General features: G+C 41.3%; 1 protein-coding gene across 2 annotated transcripts; it reads left to right on the plus strand.

The window, feature by feature from the left end:
* The first annotated feature begins 351 nt into the window (after positions 1-351).
* fam193a (family with sequence similarity 193 member A) lies at positions 352-20,340 on the plus strand. 2 transcript variants are annotated; one of them, XM_073464423.1, is made up of 23 exons: positions 352-702; positions 2,340-2,414; positions 4,340-4,582; positions 7,120-7,295; positions 7,381-7,548; positions 8,296-8,542; positions 9,034-9,158; positions 9,381-9,528; positions 9,645-9,719; positions 9,829-9,903; positions 9,991-10,103; positions 10,932-11,174; positions 11,307-11,463; positions 11,637-11,783; positions 12,864-13,142; positions 14,376-14,598; positions 14,687-15,049; positions 16,330-16,609; positions 16,739-16,922; positions 17,212-17,451; positions 17,636-18,533; positions 19,722-19,803; positions 20,149-20,340. In XM_073464423.1, the coding sequence occupies exons 1-23, from the start codon at positions 481-483 to the stop codon at positions 20,240-20,242; spliced, it is 4,857 nt and encodes a 1,618-aa protein (XP_073320524.1). In that variant the 5' UTR covers positions 352-480; the 3' UTR covers positions 20,243-20,340. The 2 variants fall into 2 exon arrangements, with proteins under 2 accessions (XP_073320524.1, XP_073320530.1); XM_073464429.1 differs by having other exon boundaries at positions 385-702; positions 14,687-15,001.
* Positions 20,341-21,973: the final 1,633 nt, after the last annotated feature.

A 21,973-nucleotide genomic window follows, 5' to 3' on the forward strand; every position in this document is an offset into this window, starting at 1 on the left:
TGCTGTCAAAATGTGTTGCTTGCAGCTTGTGTCGACTGTCTCAAATAAGCTCATTTAATATTTTTCTTTAACCGGGTAAATACGTCAAGACAAGTTTCAGGTTAAAATACGATAATTAATCGACTATTATGCTGGTCAAGCCTTCGTCGTTGACGTTTATCTCAGCGCAACCACATCTTTCTCCCTTTAGCTTGCTACAGTGCGATGTGACTCAAAAAAACTCCGTTTCCCACAAGCCCCGGCGTGCGCGACGCACAGTTGCGTCGCGACGCAAACCGAAGCCTGGCTGAGGCAGTCCAGCTAGAAGCCATATTGGAACCTATGAAGTCGGCTTGCACTTTGATGGAACTGAGTGTCTGTCGTTTTGGGAGTCTCTAAAATCGCTATCCCGGATCTATACCCGAGCGATTGCGCCCGGCATTCCACCTGAGACCCTGCCAAGTCTGGACGGCAAGTTGTCTCGCTTCTGTCGTGGAAAAAATGAGTCCAACCGATGCTAAACGAGGGGCTAAACGCAGGAAGAACAAGCGGGGCGGTGGCAGTAGCTGCAGTGCTGTCTGCAATACCAGCGGTGGCAAGGCCGGGGTTGCCTCGGCCCTGGGCTGTGCGGGAACAGCAACACCTGCCTCTGTCGTCAGCTTTTTAACACCTGGCAGCACAGGCAACGGGAATATGGGGTCCATCACGGGCATAAACGGAGAGGTAAGAGTGTCACACACCTTGAACCGGTAGATGTCAAAACGGGGGCGACTAGCTAGCAGCGTTATCAACGACACAAATCTGCTTTGGGCCCGACACTGATGCGAGGAAGGCAGCTAGCTAACTAACCTATGCAACGTAGCTAGAAATTAACTGGCTTAATTACTGCCAATGCCGGTTGTTTTACTTTGTCGAATACCGTGCTAGCTAGCAAATCGTTAGCCATGGCTGTGTAGTTGAACGGGACTTGTTATATTGTATGGGACTGCCGTAAACATTAGGTTGCCTGTGCCCTGGCCAAACGCTGTGACTACCATCGTTAGCTTATGTTAAGAGATCGCAGCTGAATCGGCAACAATTTTAAACACCACGAAGCCTTATTTTGAGCTAATACATCCCAGGTAGGTGGAGATTACATTGGTCAAGCCAAGATTATTCGCGAGTACTATTCGGGTAAACACTGTTGGCCACAGGCTGCTATTACACAGATAAACATTAATGCTAGCTAATGCTAACAGTACTAACAACTTCAACCCCGTCGGGCCTCGGTGTGTTTTTTACAAGCTGACCTTACAATTATCGTGCTTATAAAGGTTTATCCGAGTTAAACTGCATTGTATTTGCCAAAAGATAGGCTAAACCACCCGACTGCCTTCAGTAATCCAAGGTAAATTAGTTATACGCGTTAAGTTGGCACTTAAATAATAATTGGCATTGACACCACAAGATGTTAGCTAGTTTCTGTGAAACTGAATGTTTTCAACTCACAGATGTCAGCTCAAAAGTTAGCAGGTAAGCTTTTCGGGTCACAGTGATCTCAGATGTTGCCTATAATTCTGCGTGTTAGTGAAATGTCTCTTTTCTGTTATTCTGTGTGTATTTAATGTGTAGTATAATACCACAAGGTAATCAAAAGTCTAGCAGATGTGTGAATGTCTGATATATGCCAAACAGCCAACATCCTAACAAAATAATAACCTCCTTGGATGTTGGGACCTCTTCATTTAGAGAAATCTTTCAATTCATGAGAATTACTTCCCGTATTTATCATGGGAAAATAACAGACTCGGAGACTGCGTGATAAAATGTTTAAAAATTGTGTAAGCTGTGGTTTCAGCATTTGTCTACTTGTATTGATACTCATTAGTGTGTCTAATAAGGTGACACGGCATTCATTTGCAGTAGTTTTAACACAGCTGTCTGCACGCTATTTACGTTTTATCTGTCATGAATGTTAATCGTCAGTTCAGGTGGAGAATAACATGATATAAGGCGAAAGTGGGAAATTGTTTTATTATAATTTGGATGAACTGACTCATTAGATTACATGATGTTTATATAGTAAACAACGGTCTACCTGCCTCGCCTGGGCAGGCCTGATAGTAATTCCTTCTAATTTTCTTCCGTGATTGTGCGCCAAACACACACAGGTCAAAAACTCAGAAAATACAACCTTCTACTTCACGATGTTAGGATTGAAATGTTTACTTCATCCAGTCAGACGTCATAAACAAAATTATCAATCTAGACCACCAGACTCACTCTTATAGACTGTCTTAATTCAAGTTTTACTAACTGTAATTAATAAAACACATACTTGGTCAGATCTATGTTAACACTGAGTTTTTTGTATCCCTCAGGTCAAAGTCAACAACAGTGTAACACCACAGTTTACAGAAGGACCAGTGAATGCTGACTTCTCCGGAGTCCTTCAGGTAAAGTGTCTCAGAAGTTCATCTAAGGTCACTGTGTGAATTTCTCTGTCCGTCTCTTCTGCCTAACGTAATTTACACACTAATTTACACCCACACGCGCTGGGACGACTAATCAATTAGTTTACATAGTGAACTATTAAATTATTTTGATAATCGATAAATTGGTTTGAGCCATTTTTTCAGAAATAAAGTGATCAACATTTTTCATAATTTTCTGACATTTTATAAACCAAACAGCTCATCGATTATTTGAGAAAGTAATCGACAGATTAATCGACACTGAAAATAATCATGAGTTGAAGCCCTGCAGTGAACTTTAGGCACACTAGAAGGAGGTGGACTCTACAAGATGGCTTGATTTAGTCTTTATTTTACTGCATTTACTCTCCAAAGTTTGGAGTGACACAACTGTGACAAATATCAAGCATATTCAGTTCTGACAAGCTCCGAACACAGTTGTGTGCTCCTGCAACAGCGGGACATCACGATGCTCAGATAACTGTATTCAGTCTCATCGTAATGTGAGTGATCACTTACAGGCGTAATTTCACTGTCGGCAGCCCTTTTTTGTTTTGTTTTCAGCAGTGTTATAGTGCAAATTCAGCTTTCTGTCGGCATTCAGCCGTATTTGAAGTGACTGTCATCAAAACATGCTCTTGAAACCAAACTTTAAATTGTCCTATTGGAATAATCCACTGACACAGAACACCAGCTTAACATGATATCACAGCATCAATCAATCAATTACTGAGTTTTATTTGAATGTATGCAGGAAAGGCATACAGTCAAATTAAACTCATTTGAATAATAGAGAGGAACTGTGCCCCATATCACAGAAAAATCTCTGTATCTTGCCAAAATTGAATCCATCTGATTGATAGTCACATGATTGATAACACGTGTGTTACTGAATAGAGTCAAATATGTTGTCCTGTTTACACATTTACACAAGTATCTAATCAGTAAAGCCTCACCAGTGTTTTTGTGCTTATTATTCAGAAAAAGACATTTTATTTAGCACGCCCGGTGAATCCAATCATTTCACCCCATTGTTGTTCAAAATCTGTCATGTGGCTCTTTACCTGGGCTATCTAATGTTTTTGTCTCCACACCTGGTTGTTTTTGTCATCTTATTAAACACTGCTTTTGTATTATGCTGATAAGATATCGCTCTAAATGGGTCCGACAAAACTCCATCGCTTGATTACAAGGCAAATGTCATATTCTTGCAAAATTGATGGTTGTAGTGAATTGGAAATCGAAATGTGTGGAGCATTGTTTGAAACTGCTTTTTTTTGTTATATCAGAAATGTATCAAATTGAATGAATCAAACCATGAACTATTTCTGTTGTTACGCTCCATCTGACCATATACAAAATAAACAGGCAAAGACTTTCGGATTGAAATTATTCGTTAACTGTTCAGCTTTTTAGTGTAGTCATAAAGCGCCACTGCTGGGAGTGGGTGAAGTTGAATAACCCAGAGCACCCACAGATTCAGAGTCTCCTGTGAACTACTGGTACACCTATAAAATGTTGCTGAAATAGATGCTAAAGCAACCTACTTTTTGAAATCATGAAAGCCATTTTGCTTACTGACAAACACTGCCAATTTGGACATCATGAATTGAATCTTCTGGCTGCTAATTATGTGTCTGTACCACTCTGTGGTTCACTCACTGACAAGGGTGTGCATTAAGAAAAGGTTCCAGAGTTTTTAATGGAGTCCAGTGGGGCGGTTCAGACAGCTGGTGTACCCAGAGTGCAATGGGAACATATACTGTATAGCAGACTGCTCAATCTTGAAGGCAATGTGGACTTACCAATTTTTTCTAAAAAATCAGTTTTTCTTCCACAACAACCTATAAGATGCTAAGTGTCTCTGTACCTTATGGTATATTTCTCTCTCTACTTCCTCACCACAGACTCCATTCACGTTCGGCTTAAACCAGCGGGCTCCCTACACAGCCGGTGATCGCTGCCTCTTGTGCCGATGTGAGCGTAAAGACGGTGCCGTGCCTTCAGAGGCAGGGATCACAGGCCAGAACGGTACGTCGCAACCCAACAAGACGCCCAGTGCCCTGCAGCTGCCTCTGTGGGTGTGCTCCGACTGCAGGCGCACAGTGGAGAAGGAGGACCGACACACTGCTCTGGAGCAGTCGTTGGGGGTAAGTCACGAGCGTATTAAGTTTTTCTGAAATGGTGGGGAAGGACGTTGTTGAAGTTTGTGGCTGTAGTGAAAGGACTTTTAAGTCTTTTGGTTCTTTGCATGATTCCACCGCTTCCAAACCATGTCTGTGTCTGCATTGATGCCACATATCTTCAATTTAACTCGCACAGCTGTGGTCAGTCTTGCAGAGGATGGTGTAGTTCTTGTTCAGCCAGAAAAGCTAGAACAGATGGAGCAACCAGAAGCAACAGCTGTTACTGTAAAAAGATGTTACAAAGGACAGACTATCATTTAATATTTTAGCTTGGGTTCACCTTGAAATATAGCTAGAAAATAGTATCTAGGTCAAAAATAAGTGATGCAGCAGATGAAATACTTCCAATAATATACTCTATAATTTAGCTCTTTTCAGTTTCTTTCAAGTATTTTCCTAACTTTTGTAGAAGTTGCATTTTCTTTACACATCAGAGTGTAAATATTCTCTCGGGCGTACGTTGTGAAATGCCATGATGTGTTAGACTGATGCCTCTTCATATAAAGAGCTTCTTGTACATTAGACGGCTTAGCTATGTGCTGAACACCAACTTAAAAGTGGAAAAATCTTGTGATTCCACACCGTTGTTTTTTTTTCCCCCAACTGAAATACAAAGTAACTTTTCTTCCACTGGGTTGTGTTTATAAGGGTGTGATCATTGGCTGTAATTAATAAGGCTGGTAACAACTCTTGTTGGGACTCAACATTCATTTCCTTTTATCACTAAGTCTTTGTTTCTATGTCTGGTGTGATTAAGAGTAAAACACACATGAGTAGGATAATAGTTATTTATAGTTTAGACTCTAAGGAAATAGTTTCATATTTCACCATTCATTTTTGAGCAGAGCCTGAAACTGATTGTCTTTACTGTTTCCGTATATCTGCTGTCACTTTACTGTGCTGTGCTGCAGTTTTGTTTTGCATGTGTGACCTGAACCTCAAGTAAACTCTTGTCAGAAATAATGTGCAGTCATCTTCAGCAACTACAATTATTGGTTAATTCCTGCTCATTTTGCTGTTTGCACATTGGTGACTTGTCTCCTAATTACGTGAAATTCCTGTATCATTACCCAACCATCAGATTAGGACATTAGGTTAGGGAATTTAAAACACCAACGATTGTAGCAGATTACTAAATTTCATTTCATTTTACGTACTTTTTGCTGCTACCAGGGGTTTCACAGAATAATGACTATCAAAACCACTAGTCGACACTGTGCATTGTTGTAGACTAATTGTTTTTTTTGTTTTTTTTATTTTAGCACAATGCAAAATAAGCCTTTGAGATGGCCTTCTAATGACCAAAAGTTGAGAAAACTTTAGTTGCTGTTGAACATATATGTGCTTGAACAATGCTTTTCTACGTAATGCCATGTTAAACATAGTTCAGGTGTGAAAAGGAATGACTCCCGCTATCCCTGCAAGCAAGCAGTCCTGTTGTTCCCACAGTCAAACAGTATCACGGTTGCATCGAGGACTCTTGATTAACCCTTTACTGTTTCTTTTTGAGACCTTTTGATGTGAATTGATCATTGTAATTGGGTGACAAAAAACTCCTGCGATCAATACCTCAAGTAGTTCTATTCTATTGATCATGCTCTGGTGATCAGGCTTGTTGGGTATGCAGGGGGGTTTAGTTTCCTTAGTTGTGGGTGTGGGTGCCTTGGCCTTTTCTATTTGGCTTGGGTTTGGTTTCCTCCATATATGTATTGTTCCATTTCATCCTCAAGGCAGAGGGGTACAATGCTGACTCACAATATCACAGACCTGTGGTAAACAGAGCCAAACCACTGGGAAGCTTTTATCGTGATGCAGCTGCAGAATGTGTGCCTGAACAGAAATTTAACACTTAATTATAGCCCCAATAGCTTGGCAATGGATAGATCTGAAACCAGCAAGCCTCCTATCTTGGTTCACAGAGGTTTTTTGTGACCAACTGCTAACCTTAAAACCCCAGCATGTGATTTAAGTAAGAAAACACTTATGCAGTGTCATTTCCTGTCGTAGCAAAGATTCTTAAATGGGGACAAGACTTATTCCTTGGATTGGCTGATCCAAACAAACTGTACCTGGACTTCTTCTGTCATCAGCTCATAACACGTCTTCTTTCTTGGCCTTGCAGCTGCCACAGTGAGTTAGGAGAAATTTATTGCTGGATAAAACAATATCCAGACCTCTGAATCCTGCAGTTCTTGCTTGATAAAGATATTATTCTTTATTACTGAAGAGTTTGGTTCCATAGGCAAGAATTAATCATAAAATATTCCTAAATACAAACAGTCAATCTACATTTGCATTATATGTTATATTTAATGCTTACTGCACAATCCTCCTGACATGCCCAATGTGTTCCCGTCATGTGATGTTTTAATGACTTTAGATATCAAAAAGTGATTAACATCAATGACACAATTGATACTTCGTTATATTTGCTCAGTTGCATCTTGAGGAAAGTATAAAAATTGTTGTGTATCTTTAGCTGTTTTTCATATTTCCCACAGAGCCAAGATTTCCTTTTGCACATGCCTGTGGGTAACGGAAACCTGGGCCAGGAGGCAGCCACAGGGGACAGACTGACCACTGCTGTGCCTACACTACCCATGCTCCCTGCCCCGGACCTCACCGCACCGATGCCTGCTGATACAGTGTGCAGCTGTGAAGCCTGCAACGAGCGACGGTCAGTTCAGACCTATTACCACTGAGGTAGATTCATTATTTAGTCTTTAGGTGTGATCTTTATTAATATATGTCCTGGTTAACAGGGAGATCTCTGCCGAGTCAGAGAATGAGTCACAGCAGCTGCAGAACCACTGGTCGGAGGTTCGATACCTGGTGCGCTGCATCTACCGTCAGACAGGAACACCACTAGCAGATGACCACGATCAGCCCCTCGAGAGAGACAAGGAGGGCATGAAGGAGCTGGTCGACAGGTAGAACTACTTTGTCTTTGTCCACTAGGGGTCTCTATTGAACTGTAAACGCCAATGTGGATGCAGTAAAAGGCCTTCGAAAGCAATGATGTCACCAAATTGAAACTACTACCCTCGCTGCTGTCATCAGTTAGGTTAAAAGCCCCTTACAATGCCGTCTTTATTTCCTTGATGTGATGCATTTCCTGTTGAAACAGGAACAGCTGTGCCATGACTCACTGAGAGAATATTTGATCTATAGAAGGGCAAGATTATGGAGAGAAAACCAGTCTTGTTTGGAGGAATTTCCTTATACGTTATATATTTTTAGCTGTTTTTTCATTTAGACCAACATGTCCAGTCTCACTTTATTTTAAGATATGTAACACTTCTGCTTTAAAATGTCAACAAATGAATAGACCTTCTTTTAATATATTTTGAGCTGTGTACTTACAGTATCCTAAATGTTTCCTGCAATGTTCAAACCCAGAGAAAACAGTAATAAAAAAATTTAAAAAAACATCAGAGAGTGATGTAAGAAGTTGGAAAATATGACCAAACATCATGAATAAAACTCTATAATGTTACCTTGTCTGTTAACATATCTGCCTGAGTCACATCACAAAGATTTTCATCTGCAATGGATCGGCACTCCCATGATCCCACACTACTTCAGTGTCATCAACCTATGTCTTTTGTTTCATCGTATTGATCGATTGATTGAGATACTGTTTGCTTAAGATTAGTCTTTTTATTTTCCTCCTGTAGACTCTGTGAGAAGGACCCGTTCCAGCTGTATCAACGGTTGGAGCAGCAGGCTCGTGAATACGTCTTGGAAATGAAGGTGCGGCTTCTGAAGCACCTGTCGACAGGTCCCAAGACAACAGGACCAGCGGGGACCGTGGCTGCAGCGCAGGGTCCTCCTCAGGCCTACCAGTTCATCTCCCTGCTGCTGGAGGAGTACAGCGCCCTCTGTCAAGCTGCACGCACCATCAGCAGTTTCCTGCTCACCCTGGTCAGTTTACGTTTGGTGTAGTGAGATTTGCAAAGAGATACTGTGTTAGCTATCCTACAACTTAAAATGTGTTCAATTCAGTCTTATAGATTTAATGCTTTAAGTCATGTGTCTTACATTTCAATTTGTGAGATCTTAATTGCCACAAACATTGTATATATTTTCATTTATTCATCTTTGAATGTCTTTTTGTCAAAATAAGTACTTAATACTGTATTTTTACTTTTATAATTGAATTTACCTGTTGGCATAATGCAGATTAACCTAATTTACACTAATAACCATATTCCCACATAGAGCCTATGGGATTACATATATACTGCGTACCTGTATACTTACCTTAAATGCTTGAATAAGAAAAAGATCCAGCAATGTGTTCAAAATTGGGTTAAAAATTATCTTTGAAAGATCTTGAAGGCATTACATTTAAATGTCTGACACATGCAGACATCCTGTCACAGCCCGTCTTACTGTATTTGTTGTTTTCTCAGGAGAATGAGCACCTCCAGAAATTCCAGGTGACGTGGGAGCTGCACAACAAGCACCTTTTTGAGAATCTGGTGTTCTCTGAACCGATCTTGCACAGCAGTTTACCTGCACTGGTTGCACAGCTGAAGTAAGATATAGTTTTACTCGTTAAAAGAAAGATATGGGATATTCATCCATCACTATTACTTAATCTGCTAATTTAGAGCTGAGTTAAACCAATGTTGCACACACAAGTTTAGAAATTCAAAGACCTGTTCGTGAACACAAATTCAACAAATTTCTTTCTTAAGAGTCTACAAGTGTCTTTAATAGCTTGTGCTTGTCTTTTATCCTGCACCCTTATTTTTAGACATGGCACAGCCTCCCATGATTCATACAATGAAGATATGTACAGGACCTTGTTAGAAAGCTACCAGCAGCTGCAGCAGGAGATGGCTTCGGTGGCTGCTGAATGGCAGGAGTGTGAGAAGAGGATTGACGACTATGTAGATGAACAGGTAAACACATCCAAGACAAACAGACACTGATCCAGGAAATCACAGTACTTGTATAAAATTTTGGTACTTGTCAAAGGAGCAGTAATTAAAGCTGTCAGGTTGTGACTCTTTTACAGCTGCTTTTTAAGGTGGAGGGTCAGGGTCTCACCAACCAAAGAACAGAGCCACACAAGTCCTTGATTAGCAAAAACGTAAGACATTTAAATGTTATATCCACACAAAGTCAGCCTTTTCATCTTATCTTCAAATGTATATCATTTATGGAAGTTCATGTTCTTTTCCTTTCCTGCCCATTTCCAGACTTTGAAGACAAAGCAGCGGATGCTGAAGGAGGACTGGGAGTTCTTTAAGCAGAGAAGATTTATAGAAGAACAGGTACACAACAAGAACACAGAGCCATCACGACAGATTAAAATGTGCATTTCTGTGCTTCACAGCAGTTTTTTGCTGTTTTCTTTATAGTTACCCAACAGTAAGAAGTCCCCAACTGGAGATAACAACTTCACAGACACGATGAGGATGCTCTCATCTCGTCTGAGTATTCCAGACTGTCCAAACTGCAATTATCGAAGAAGGTGAGTTATATCATTTTCTGGGCTGGGATTTGGTGTCACTTTCACTTTTGAAGCTTCCAAATTGATTTAATTATTATTATTCTTATATACTCATTGATCTATGATCAGGGTTGTTATGATTTCCTTATGTCAGATGGTTTTTGTTTAAAGATTTCATTCACCAACTTTGTGTTGTCAGGGAATTCATCCCTCCCTAAATGTTATGCCCATGCCTCATATAAGTGAGCTAATGTCTGAGAACATTTTGAAGCTGGTATTTGTGATACATGTATGGTTCCATCTGTAATTATGACAAAAATCTAAATTTAGTTGTTGCTCCCAACTTCTGTCTTTAATCGAGACACCTAACATAGATGAGAATGAGCCGTTTGTTTCCATTATGGGGTATTGTAGGTTTTTTAAATTGATTGTAGAATTTTTAATTTGTAGTTTTTGTGATTTGTTAAGTTTATAATAAAATGTATTATTATCTTGATTCGCCATTTTTTGCAGTCTGAACCAAAACATGTTGTCTTAGGTCTGGAAAACAAGATTTGTCATTTTATCAACAAATTGCAGCTTCTTTTGATCTGGATAGTCCGCTTTTGATGATATTTCAACTAATTGTGCACCTCTGGTTAATAAGACCCCCAGGAAGACAAGCAGCCTTTTTGTGGAAGCTAATGAGCATCCAATTAAGAATGAGAAATAAAGAATTTATCAGATTTTGTAGAATTATAACTGTCTTCAATGTCATTTTGAAGACTTTATATCATATCAATATTCACATAATGCTGTGATAATTATTGTTATATGAATTTCGTTCTTATCACCCACTCCGACCAACAGGTGTACATGTGATGACTGCAGTCTCTCCCACATCCTGACATGCGGCATCATGGACTCTCCAATCGCCGAGGACCTCCACATCAAACTGCCCCTGCAAGGGGAACCTCCCCGTGACTACCTGGCTGAGGTGCACCCTCCCAGCCTCTCCTCCGGCAGTTCAGCGTCTGGCTCCAACTCTAGTTCTCCCATCACCATTCAGCAGCATCCCAGGCTCATCCTGCCTGAGGGGGATCCCAACACTTTGTAAGTCACTTTGAGGCATATGATATGATATTGTGTGTCAGATGGTCGTAATTACACACCTCTTCCCATAAACAACAATTTCCCTTTGTTAACTTCCCCCTAACCTGACCACTCATTTCTGTTTACTGCTAGTATTAGTGATGATGACGAAGTGCCTCCGTTGTCCAGTAAGTTCGGGGACATCTACCCCATGAGTGGTTATGAGGATAACAGTGTTGTGACTGCTGCTGTGAACGGCCTCCATAATGACATCAACGGGGAAGCTGAGAACGTGGCACTAAAGGCAGGGGTAAGTTCTGCACTGAGGTATTTTAGATTACTTGTGAATTTCCCTGCCGAGTTTCTGGATGATGTATCTGGAGTTCATTATTAGTGGGTTACTGGTAGTAGGGGAACTGTTTTGTCTACTGTTCCTTGACTGTTTCCTAATCTTGTCTTCTTTGTTCAACACGTCTGTTTCAGTCTCCTCACATTACCAGCAGCAGCAGTTCATCGGAGGGTGACGAGGAGGAAGCTGACGGTGATGTTGGCAGGGAGCCCCGAGGGCAGCAGGAGGAGCTTTCCTCAGGAAAGACCAACAGTCCTCCACCTTCTTACAGCCACCAACAGGTGTTCAAACACTTTTAATGAGCTTACTTTGTCAAAACTGGTTGAAAATCTTGTGAATGAATCTATTGCTCATACACGGTGAACATGCACCTGTAATTGCTGAAAAAAGGAATGACAGCAATCACAGCACTGTTCACATTTCACAAGATCATTTTATATGATAATCAAGAAAAGGGACATTTTGGTTTAGGGAGCTTTTTGAAAGAAGTAGCTATTTGGGCTGAGTAACAAATCTCTCAACCTTGTCCAGAACCTCTTCTTTATTTATTCTGCTTGATTTAATCATATATATATCATATAATCGATATATGCTTGAATTTGAATATAATCCTTGAGCTTCAAAATATTCTGGTGTTTCATCTACACAATCACATAAACCAACAATCTTTTAATATTTGAAATGAAATGATCCTGTAATCATATTTGTCTATTCTCTGCTGGTGTCAGAATTAGCAAGGATTAAATAATCATGTTCAAAACATGCAATCAAAGATAATATGAACTGCTGGTAAATGGATTGATTGCTGTTGGTGTAAGATAATTCTCTAAGCTTTATTTTTTGCTATAAACTTTACACTAACAATTGAGATGTGATGATAAAGGCTTAGAGAGTCTTGACACTTTTGGTTTCGGTACTTTAAAGCATAATCTGATATTTCACAGCCTTTTAAAAGTAAAATTCAAGTGCTTTAATTGAGGCAAAGTTTGACGGTTAACATTTGAGAGCTTATCTTAATAAAAGGAAAAAAATGGGTTGGTAGAAAAACAAGTCTATATTTATCAAGTGAGGTATTCATACTGAAACTCGGCTATCATAATGGTACCAATATTAAAAAAGGTCAAACAGTCCCCTGGTCTTTGACTGTAAGGCTGCAACTAACACAAACTTTCATTACTGATTCATATTTTGTCAATTAAAGGTTAGAAAATAGGTCCACATAATTTCCAAGGTGACGTCTACAATTATCTGTTCTGGTCAAAACCCTGAAAATAGGGGAAATGATAAAGTGCAAGGCAGATGATCATACACCCCAGAGTTAAATTGGGTAACATGTTTTGAATTTGTGTCACTACTCTCAGATAGAACAGGTCCAGCATGCCTGCGAGTGCCACGTGTGCAACCAGGACCCCAGCTCCTCCACCCTGGGCCCTGCCACATGCTTGCCCCCCAGTCGGCTCCATGCTGCACCTCCTCCCACTGCCGGACACCAGTTCTTCACAGACAGCAAGACTCCCCCCGCCCACCCCGCCCTCCACCTCTACCCCCACATCCACGGCCACCTGCCCCTACACAACTTCTCCCGGCCCCTGCTGCACCCCACACTCTACCCTCCCAGTCCTCCACTCACACACAACAAGGTGAGGATAATTCTTGAGCCCATACAGTCGCAAGGCTTTTTACAGTGTGTAAAAGTATAGCTGTGAGCGTCTCTTTAAGGGAAAATTGATTCATTTCCTTATCACTGGGGATTTTTTTAAGGTTCCAGGAACAATACTGAGCTTAGTTGTATTCTAGTTTCATTTAGTTTCACTGTCATTTTTACATTCACTGCCACAAGAGGTCAGAGTTAACCCATTGTCAGAAGTCTAAAGCAATCCAAAACCTGTGTGTATGCTGTCTTTAAAACAGTTCATCTCATACTCCCAGACTCATCGAGTCAAGTCACAATGCCTCAGGGGGTTTTACAAGTGGATGACACCGTCTTTCCTTAGACCCTCAATTTGAGTAAGGAAAACTACCCCAGAAAAAAACCCTTATACCAAGGGGTAAAATGGAAGAAATCTTTTAGAAAATACATAATAGATGAAAAAGAAAGAAATACATACAGTATATAATGATTAGGAAGTAAAAAAAACAACTTTGGAAAGAAACGTGCAGGTAGAGTAAAAAAAATGTGAAACATTCAACATAAAGACAAACAAATTAAGGAGTAAAAACAAATATATGACACAGCTAAAGACAAAACATCGTTTCTAAGGTGTAAAAAAAAAAAAAAACTGAATAGAGAATAAAATTATGACTGTCACACTGCTTAATTGGCCTAACAAAAAATGAATGGTATTCTTCTTTAAATAATTTTAGCTGGTGTGGTTTCTAATAAACTGTTCCAACGAAGAGGTCCTTGGAATCTAATAGAACATTTTGATTATTATTATTATTATTATTATTATTATTATTATAATTATTATTGGCTGACCTTGTATTGTAACAATGGATTTGGGTCTCCTCGCCACAATGGTGACCTGGAAGAGGACAGGTCACAGAAAGGAAATTACCAAAAAGAATCAGAATATGTACAAATTTTGTTGAAAAGATAAATATAAGTTGTAAAATTCTAAGTGCTGTATCGTAGTATAAATTGTAAAACATAAGACCAACAGCCAGGCGAAAGACGGGTTACTGGGCGGTTGATGGTCCAGCATAGAGTAGCTGAGAGAAGACAGAGGAGCAAACTAGGGAACGATGTGTTTATTGTTTACACTTCATTTGTTGTACTCTCATCGGCAGGACGCACATGGGCTATAACTAGTAGGATTGAGATTGTGTTAATGGCATGATTTATTTTCTAACTCCTGTCTTTTTCCCTTAAGCCTCTGCCCCCGAACCCTGCATCAAACCACTCTGCAGCCAAACAGCCAGCGTTCAGCCCATCGTTACCGGAGCACGTTTACCAGAATTGTTTTGGCGGTGCGGGTGGAGCAGGTGACTGGAACAGCTCGCTGCAGTGCCTCTCACTCAAGTTCGAGAACCTGTGGGACGCTGCCGTGATGAAGAGCTGGAATCCGTCTGTGCTGTTGCCAGAGTCCCTGCCAGGTGAGCCACTTTGGCGTAGCAGAAACGACCAACGAATCTCAAGTGAAAGAGTTAAAATCATGACTCGCCTCGTGTCATTTCTCAACAGGTGACATGCTTGGACCACCCCTCGCTGACGTGCCCCTCCCTCCAACATCATCTATCGGCCCCCAAGGGGAACACCCCTCGCTGCCCACCCCTCTGCCCCCTTCCTGCTCCACTTCCTCGTCATTGTCATCGTCTTCATCCTCTTCATCGTCGTCATCGTGCTCCTCTTCGGAAGCCAAAGAGCAGAAGAAGAGTGGTGCCAAGAAGAAGTGTCTCTACAATTTCCAGGATGCCTTCATGGAGACCAACCGAGTGGTGATGGCCACATCCGCCTCCACGTCCTCTGTGTCCTGCACTGCCACCACTGTCCAGTCAAGTAATAACCCACCCATCCACCTAGCATCTAAAAGACCCAACTCTTTAGGTAATCTAGGATGTAGGAGCAGTGGTTAGGTTTGTACTGATGATTGTTTATTTGTTTTTCTTCATAAGTAGATTATGGGTCCCCTAGTTATGAGTTAGTACAGCGTGTTACATGCATTGTTGAACTCATCAAGGAAATGTTGTGCTGTTTAACTTTAAAAGTGAGTTACAAGACTGTATTCTTCTTCAGTCATGTTGGTTCCACTATTCATCAGCAGCATTGCAGTAAGATAATCATTCAGTTACTCTGTGGTAATAGTTTTTTTCTGGGTTTGTTAAATAGGAACCACCTGGACTATTCAGTCCTAGAATGGATAGGATGTGGGAGGGATGCGTGATGCCATTTTCAGTGTTAAGTGTCTATAAAGGCATTTATACCAGGCCTGCTTATGTGACTTAAGGAAAGGAATTCCCCTTACAGGACAGTTAATGCACTAATAGGGCACTAATGACAGTAAAGCACACCCTCTTGTGTAAGATTGCTTAAATATAAACAATAATTATGTTGCAGCTATTGTGCAAAATTTTCCATCTTTCAAAAGACCATTGAAACAGTTTGGACATATTTGTGGAAATGGCATCTTTCAGGCCTTTAGCAGGGCGTTTTATCATTGTAAGGAGAGAAAATATAAACTTGTGTGCTGTGCTACAGACTGAAGGACATCATAGTGTGTAGCCCATGTAGCATTGCTCATGCACCGTTGTTGATTTAAGACATCTGACCCTTTTTACATCATCAAATGCTTTTAATTAGCCTGGCAGACTAGCAAACTAGGTTAACTACTGCACACGGAAGAAGTTTTCCTTGAGGGATTTCTGCCAAAAACCCTTTCTAACTTATTGTTGCTTATGTTATGAGAAAGTTTATTTTAACCAAAATAATTATCTTTTCTCTAAACCTAACCTAACCAAGTAGTTTTGTTGCTTAAACCTCAGTTAACAGTGACTGAAAAACTGGAAATAATTCATTTATTTTCAGTTTTTGTATTAAGTCTCAAAGATGTTCTGTAAAGCTGAAGTAGGAAGTGCTAGTACTACCAAAAAATAGATAAAACTTGAATTTCTCCTTTTTGCAAAGTTACCAATTTCAAGTCCAAAGACATACTAAGGATATATACACAGATTTAAAAAGAAGAAGAAGAATTTCAGCTCGACTTTAAGTGAATCTTATTCTTAAAAATATGAGTGCCAGCTCTGTGAATACCTGCATGTTTTAAAGAGTTAGTTTTAGTACAAAGAACTAATCAAAGATCTCATCCAATACATCTTTGTCTCCTCTAGACGATGTATTTCACAATCTAGGTAAAGAGGACCATAGGCAACCCGCTCCAGCCACCCCTAGAAACGGCCCTACAGGACTGACTTCCCTCCCTCCACTCTCGGGCCCCACCCTGCCTCCAGCCCCCACCACACACCTCCCCACAATGGGATCCCAGCCCTTTCCAAAGATGGCCGCTCCAGCTCCAGACTTCGAGGCGCACCAAGGTTTGTGCCTCCCGCCTGCCGAGCCTCCCGCCTCCTCAGCAGATGGTCCTATCAGTGCCCCACCTAGTGTCTGCAGGTGAGACCACTACGATTTTCTACACCCATTAATGAAATGTAATGTCAGTGACAGTTTAGAAAGAAGATGCTGTTGTTTGTGATGACAAAAGTATTTCTAGGGACTAGTTTTAAGCATCATTCTTTTCAGTGATCCGGACTGCGAAGGCCATCGCTGTGAGGGGAACGGGGCATACGACCAGCCGTACGATGGAGAGGAGAGTCAGGACGAGGACAGCTGCTCCGAGCACAGCTCCTCCACCTCCACTTCCACCAACCAGAAAGAAGGAAAGTACTGTGACTGCTGCTACTGCGAGTTCTTTGGGCATGGCGGGGTAAGAGACACGCATTTATCACTCGCTGGAATTGGCATGTTCAACTCAAATTAACATGTCTTTGTGGCGGATGCTAATTACTAGTTCCTTTCAGTTTACTTTACATTCAGATTAGATTAAGATTGATGTAATAAGTTGATTTTAATAGACATATGGTTTTGATTCCTGGTAGTTAATGTAAACCAAGAAACAGAAGTATGTCTAGTGTATCATTTAATTTCTTTATGTGCTTAGTGTAACAATTTAGCCATCGTATCCTTATTGATTGCTTCATTCCCTTTTTTTCCAGCCCCCAGCTGCTCCTACCAGTCGAAACTATGCAGAGATGCGGGAGAAGCTGCGCTTGCGTCTGACAAAGCGTAAGGAGGAGCAGCCTAAACGTGAGGAGCACCAACCAATAATAGAACGAGATGGAGGGGTGGAGGACCACAGGCGGGTGGAGGACCTGTTGCAGTTCATCAACAGTGCCGACAGCAAACCTGCCTCCAGTTCTAAGGCAGCCAAACGGGCCAGGCATAAACAAAAGAAGGTACCGTTCCTTCTAATCTGTTGAGAAATCTTTTTAAAATCATCGAAATAGCCTCCAGTGATTGATATAGATATACCACAACTCTGCTAGTACTTAATACACAGGTGTTTAGCCCTAACCCTAACCCTAACCCCACAACTAGTAAGTGCTGAATGCTGAAAGTGTTTGTCTCTGTCTGCTTCAGATGGAGGAGAAGGCCCGTCTGGAGGCGGAGGCCCGCGAAAGGGAGGAGCTGCAGCTATTGGAAGAGCAGCAACGGCGACAGCGGCAGGAAGAGGAAGAGGCAGCGCTTCAAAAGGAACTGCTCCGGCTGCAGGAGCTGCAGCAACATCGTGCTGCCAAGAAGAAAAAGAAAGAGAAAGCAAAGGAAAACACCGCTCCCCCTCAAAACAACCCACAGCCCCTCAAACAGACAGCTCAGAACGTCCTAGATAACTTACAGAATGGAAAGTCACAGCTGCTTCAAACCCTCATCCGCCTCCCCCACCAGAAAGAGCCCCGATTCGACCCCGCACCCCGGCCCAACGCACTGCACAGCCCAAAACACACAAGTGAGAAGGGGTTTTCAACCGAGACCAACGTCCCCAACTCTCCAGCCACCCTCCACAATGGCACTTCTACACCTCAGCTTGAGGCCAACAGTAAAATTAAGGCCAAGCAGTCTGTTAAAGTGGCCACTTGTGAGGCTGCTGTAAAGAAAGCTCCAGAGTTACCCAAGAGCTCAGATGTGACGGTAAAGCTAGCTAATGGCACCACCCCTATCACTACAACAGACACCAAAGCAACACGGATCAGGCCTGCTGAGGCCCTGGCTCCTCTCCCGACCACCGAACCAAGGAGGGAGGACAGGAGTAATATCAGAAGCGCCAGTGGAAAAAGGCAGCAGCAGCAACCGCTGACCCAAATGAAGGAAGACAGGAGAAGTCCACCTGTGTCAAACCCTTCCCCGTCTCCCCCTCCAACCTGCCAGTCTGAGCAGAGCCAGCAGAATGGCAAACCTCCCAGTGCAGAGTCCCCGCAGCCCAAAGGCAAGACCAAGAAGAACAAGAAGAAGAAGGGGGACAAGATGAACAGCTCAATAGGTTGGTATTTATTTGATGGTTGAGGTGTGTGTTAACCACAAGACAGTACTGTATCTTTCCAATAGTTTCGTCTTAGTCTCATTCTTGACCAGCTTTACTGCTGAAATAGCTGGTGTGCTTCCACAGAAGTGATGCTAGATGAGGGAAGTGAGTCTCAAACCGAACCCTCTGACCAGGGACTGCCTGATCTAGTCCTTCACTTGTCTCTTGGGTATTCTGTGGTATAACCGCGTCATCACAGCGTGGTTTGTGAAAGTGTGCACTGCAGTTTGCTGCACTCACTTATTTCTCAGTGCCATTCACAGGTAGTATGGGAAGTTCCTTATTGTAGCTTGAGTTTATGACACAAAAAATGGTATTGAACTCCGGCTCTTAAAATGTGGCTGTACCAAAGCTTTTTTGTGAAACTGGTCGTAATACTTCCAACTCAAAACATCCTCAGCTTCACTTGGCCGTTCAACCCACTGAACACAAACCAAAAAATGGCTTGGGAAGGGAACAGACAACATACGTAACAATCTGTTAATCAAATCTGCATCCTTTCGAAAGACTTATAGGTCAACCTTCTGTTTTTCCTAAAAACACAAACACATCTGAACGTACAACGGGTGCAACGGGTGGGAGGACAGCAAAACTTGACTTGAAGTTGAAAAACCACCTAGTGGTAGTTTCAGAGATGCAAGAGACCGACATACTGTACGTGTCTAAGTTCCTCTAAAAGACTAATTTCATGATACACCTACAAAATAATAAATCTGTTTGAAATGGGAGCTATTACAGTGCTCAACAATAAGGAATAAGGAAATGTCACATTGGGTAATAGTAAATCTAGCAACTCGCTCAGTTGACAGTTGCACATGCTCAGTATTGATCTAGAACTAGAAGTTTATGAGCTGAAGCATAAGCAAACATTGATATTATCCTGGGAATAGGAGCTTGGTTGGGTGGCGTAAAAGTCCAACTATGTATCTCACATGTATTCTGAAGTTTGAGAGCAAGTCAGATAGGAATAAACATTAAATATAACTTCAGTCTCTGTTGTTATTTGATGAACCCTTACTATCTAAAACTATTTTTATCAGGGCAAGTAAAAATGTGCCTCGAGCAAGTAGACATCTGACCCACAAGTGAAAAAAATCATTAACGTTGAGCCCTGCAGTAAAATGGCTGTATGTTATTTTGTTTCAGACGACGTATTCTTGCCCAAAGACATCGACCTGGATAGCACTGAAATGGATGAAACAGAGAGGGAGGTTGAATATTTCAAAAGGTACGTATATATTGCCAAATACTGACGAGATAGTTCTGAAATCTTTTCTCTTAGAGGTACCCTGTGGAGATTTGGACAACTAGTGGCACTATTGAGTGATGTTTTCATACATTTAGCTTGTATTGCTTGTACATTATACACATAAAAATGCATGTGGTGAAGCACAGTTCCCATGGCAACAAAGAAGCGTCCGTTAGCCGTAGTAAAGACTGTAGGTTTTAAAATCTCCAAAACTTTGTTCTTTGTTGCCGTTTGTTCTTTCTTTGGGGTACCTTTTTAAAAGATTTAAAACAGAGGTAGTACGGCTCTCCAGAAGCTGAATGTGTTTGTATTTCTTCTCTGCAGGTTTTGCTTGGATTCTGCCCGGCAGACCCGCCAACGTCTTTCCATCAACTGGTCAAACTTTAGTTTGAAGAAAGCAACGTTTGCTGCACACTGAGGGTGTTAGTGAGTGACTGTCAGGACACAATCAGTACCTTAACAGCTATACCAACCCACGCGGTCTCCCCCCACCCATCCCTGTTGTCCTCCCAGAACTTTTCTCCTGCTGTGCCCAAATCACACCCACGCTGCCTTGCTTTGTTCTTGTCACTGTGTGGTTCCAACACAGACCCATCTGGACTGATCCACCTGCAGAACTAAAACAAAAATGAAATGAAATGACACAAAAAGAATCACAAAATGCTACTTTACATCTGATTAATTTTCCTTGCGTGCTTGTGTGCTTTTAGTCTGAGTTGGGCATTTCTCTTGACCGAAAAAGCCATGGTATGAAATTATTTTCTTATACTGGCTTTACCTGTAGTCAAAAGATGCTTACTATGTCTGGATGGTTTCCTTCCCAAAAAAAAAGACAAAGGAAACTACAAAAAAATGAGAAATGTAATGAATTAAAAGCTGTATTTGAGATATTGTGGCTTACTATCCCATCGTTTCCCCGTTCCTAGCACGGCATCTCATCCACATGATTGACAAGGGAATGGGCTTGGTCAGCTGGTCTCCACTCCCTGCCCCCAACCCACCCACCACCACCACCTCCTCCTCCTCCTCCTCCTCCTCCTCCTCCACCCTATTTCACAGAAAGGAGGAAAGCGTAATACTTGACAATGTTCTTTTTTGGTTTTTAAGTACTGTTTAACAAACTGTTGAGTAAAAGTGTTCCAGTTACAGTTTTTGTTTTCTTTCTTTTTGACCTGTAGCCAGCTTGTATCAGAATACTTTCAGAATGAAATTGAAAAAGAACAATACTCACACTATCAATCTGTTATAGAGTGTATATTGTATTAACACTGCAGCCAAACTGGCTACTTTTAACATATTGTTAAGTAATATTAAATCTTGTCTTTCTTTTTTGAAAGATGGAATACAGTAGTATGGCAGGATTATGTGTCTTGTGTCAAACCTTATTTCCTACATGCAGTAGAAATTGCCAATAAAGGACATGGACACCTAAAACTACACACATACATGTGAAGAAATAGTTCAACATTTTTTGGGGAACTAAGCGTGTTCACTTTCAGGGGAGAGTTTTGTGAGAAGATCAGTGCCACTCATATCTTTTCTTTCAAGGTGCGGGAGTTAGGAAGATCTATTAGCAGAAATGTAATATAATATTAATAATTTTGTTTTCATTACTGTGTATATAATCAACTGGAACTAAGAATCCTTCTGTTTTCATTACCTTAGAATGAGCCTTTTATATCTAAAGAGGAGTGGTCCGCCATGTTTCTACAGTAGCCCTGAATGGACAATCCAAACACTGGCTCTGGAGAGGGCCCTTCACGTTTTTAGGGGAGTTTCAGATGAGCTAGCAGCCAGTTAGCTTAGCAAAAAGACTTGTTTACATGGCATCTTTTTTTACAGATCAAACAAACAAAATATCGCTTGTTGAGGTGCCTTCAGAGGCAGCGTTACCTGATGGGAAATGTTAACTCATTGCAGCAGAGGCATAAAATTATCGCATTTGGGGGGAAATTACCTTACTTGAGTCATAACCACAAGGAAAAAATGGATGTAAATGTGTAATTTTACGGGACACACATTTAAAATAAATGACCGGGCTTATTGGTGCATTCAAAACAGCTCGACCACAACAAGCCTTTGTGAGAAAGTTCAAGCTCCACTTATAAGTTGCTTGTGAATCACATTCATGATCAAAGCCTACACCGAG

This window comes from Pagrus major, chromosome 1 (assembly GCF_040436345.1).
Source record: "Pagrus major chromosome 1, Pma_NU_1.0".
In the NCBI taxonomy this organism is placed as follows: domain Eukaryota; kingdom Metazoa; phylum Chordata; class Actinopteri; order Spariformes; family Sparidae; genus Pagrus; species Pagrus major.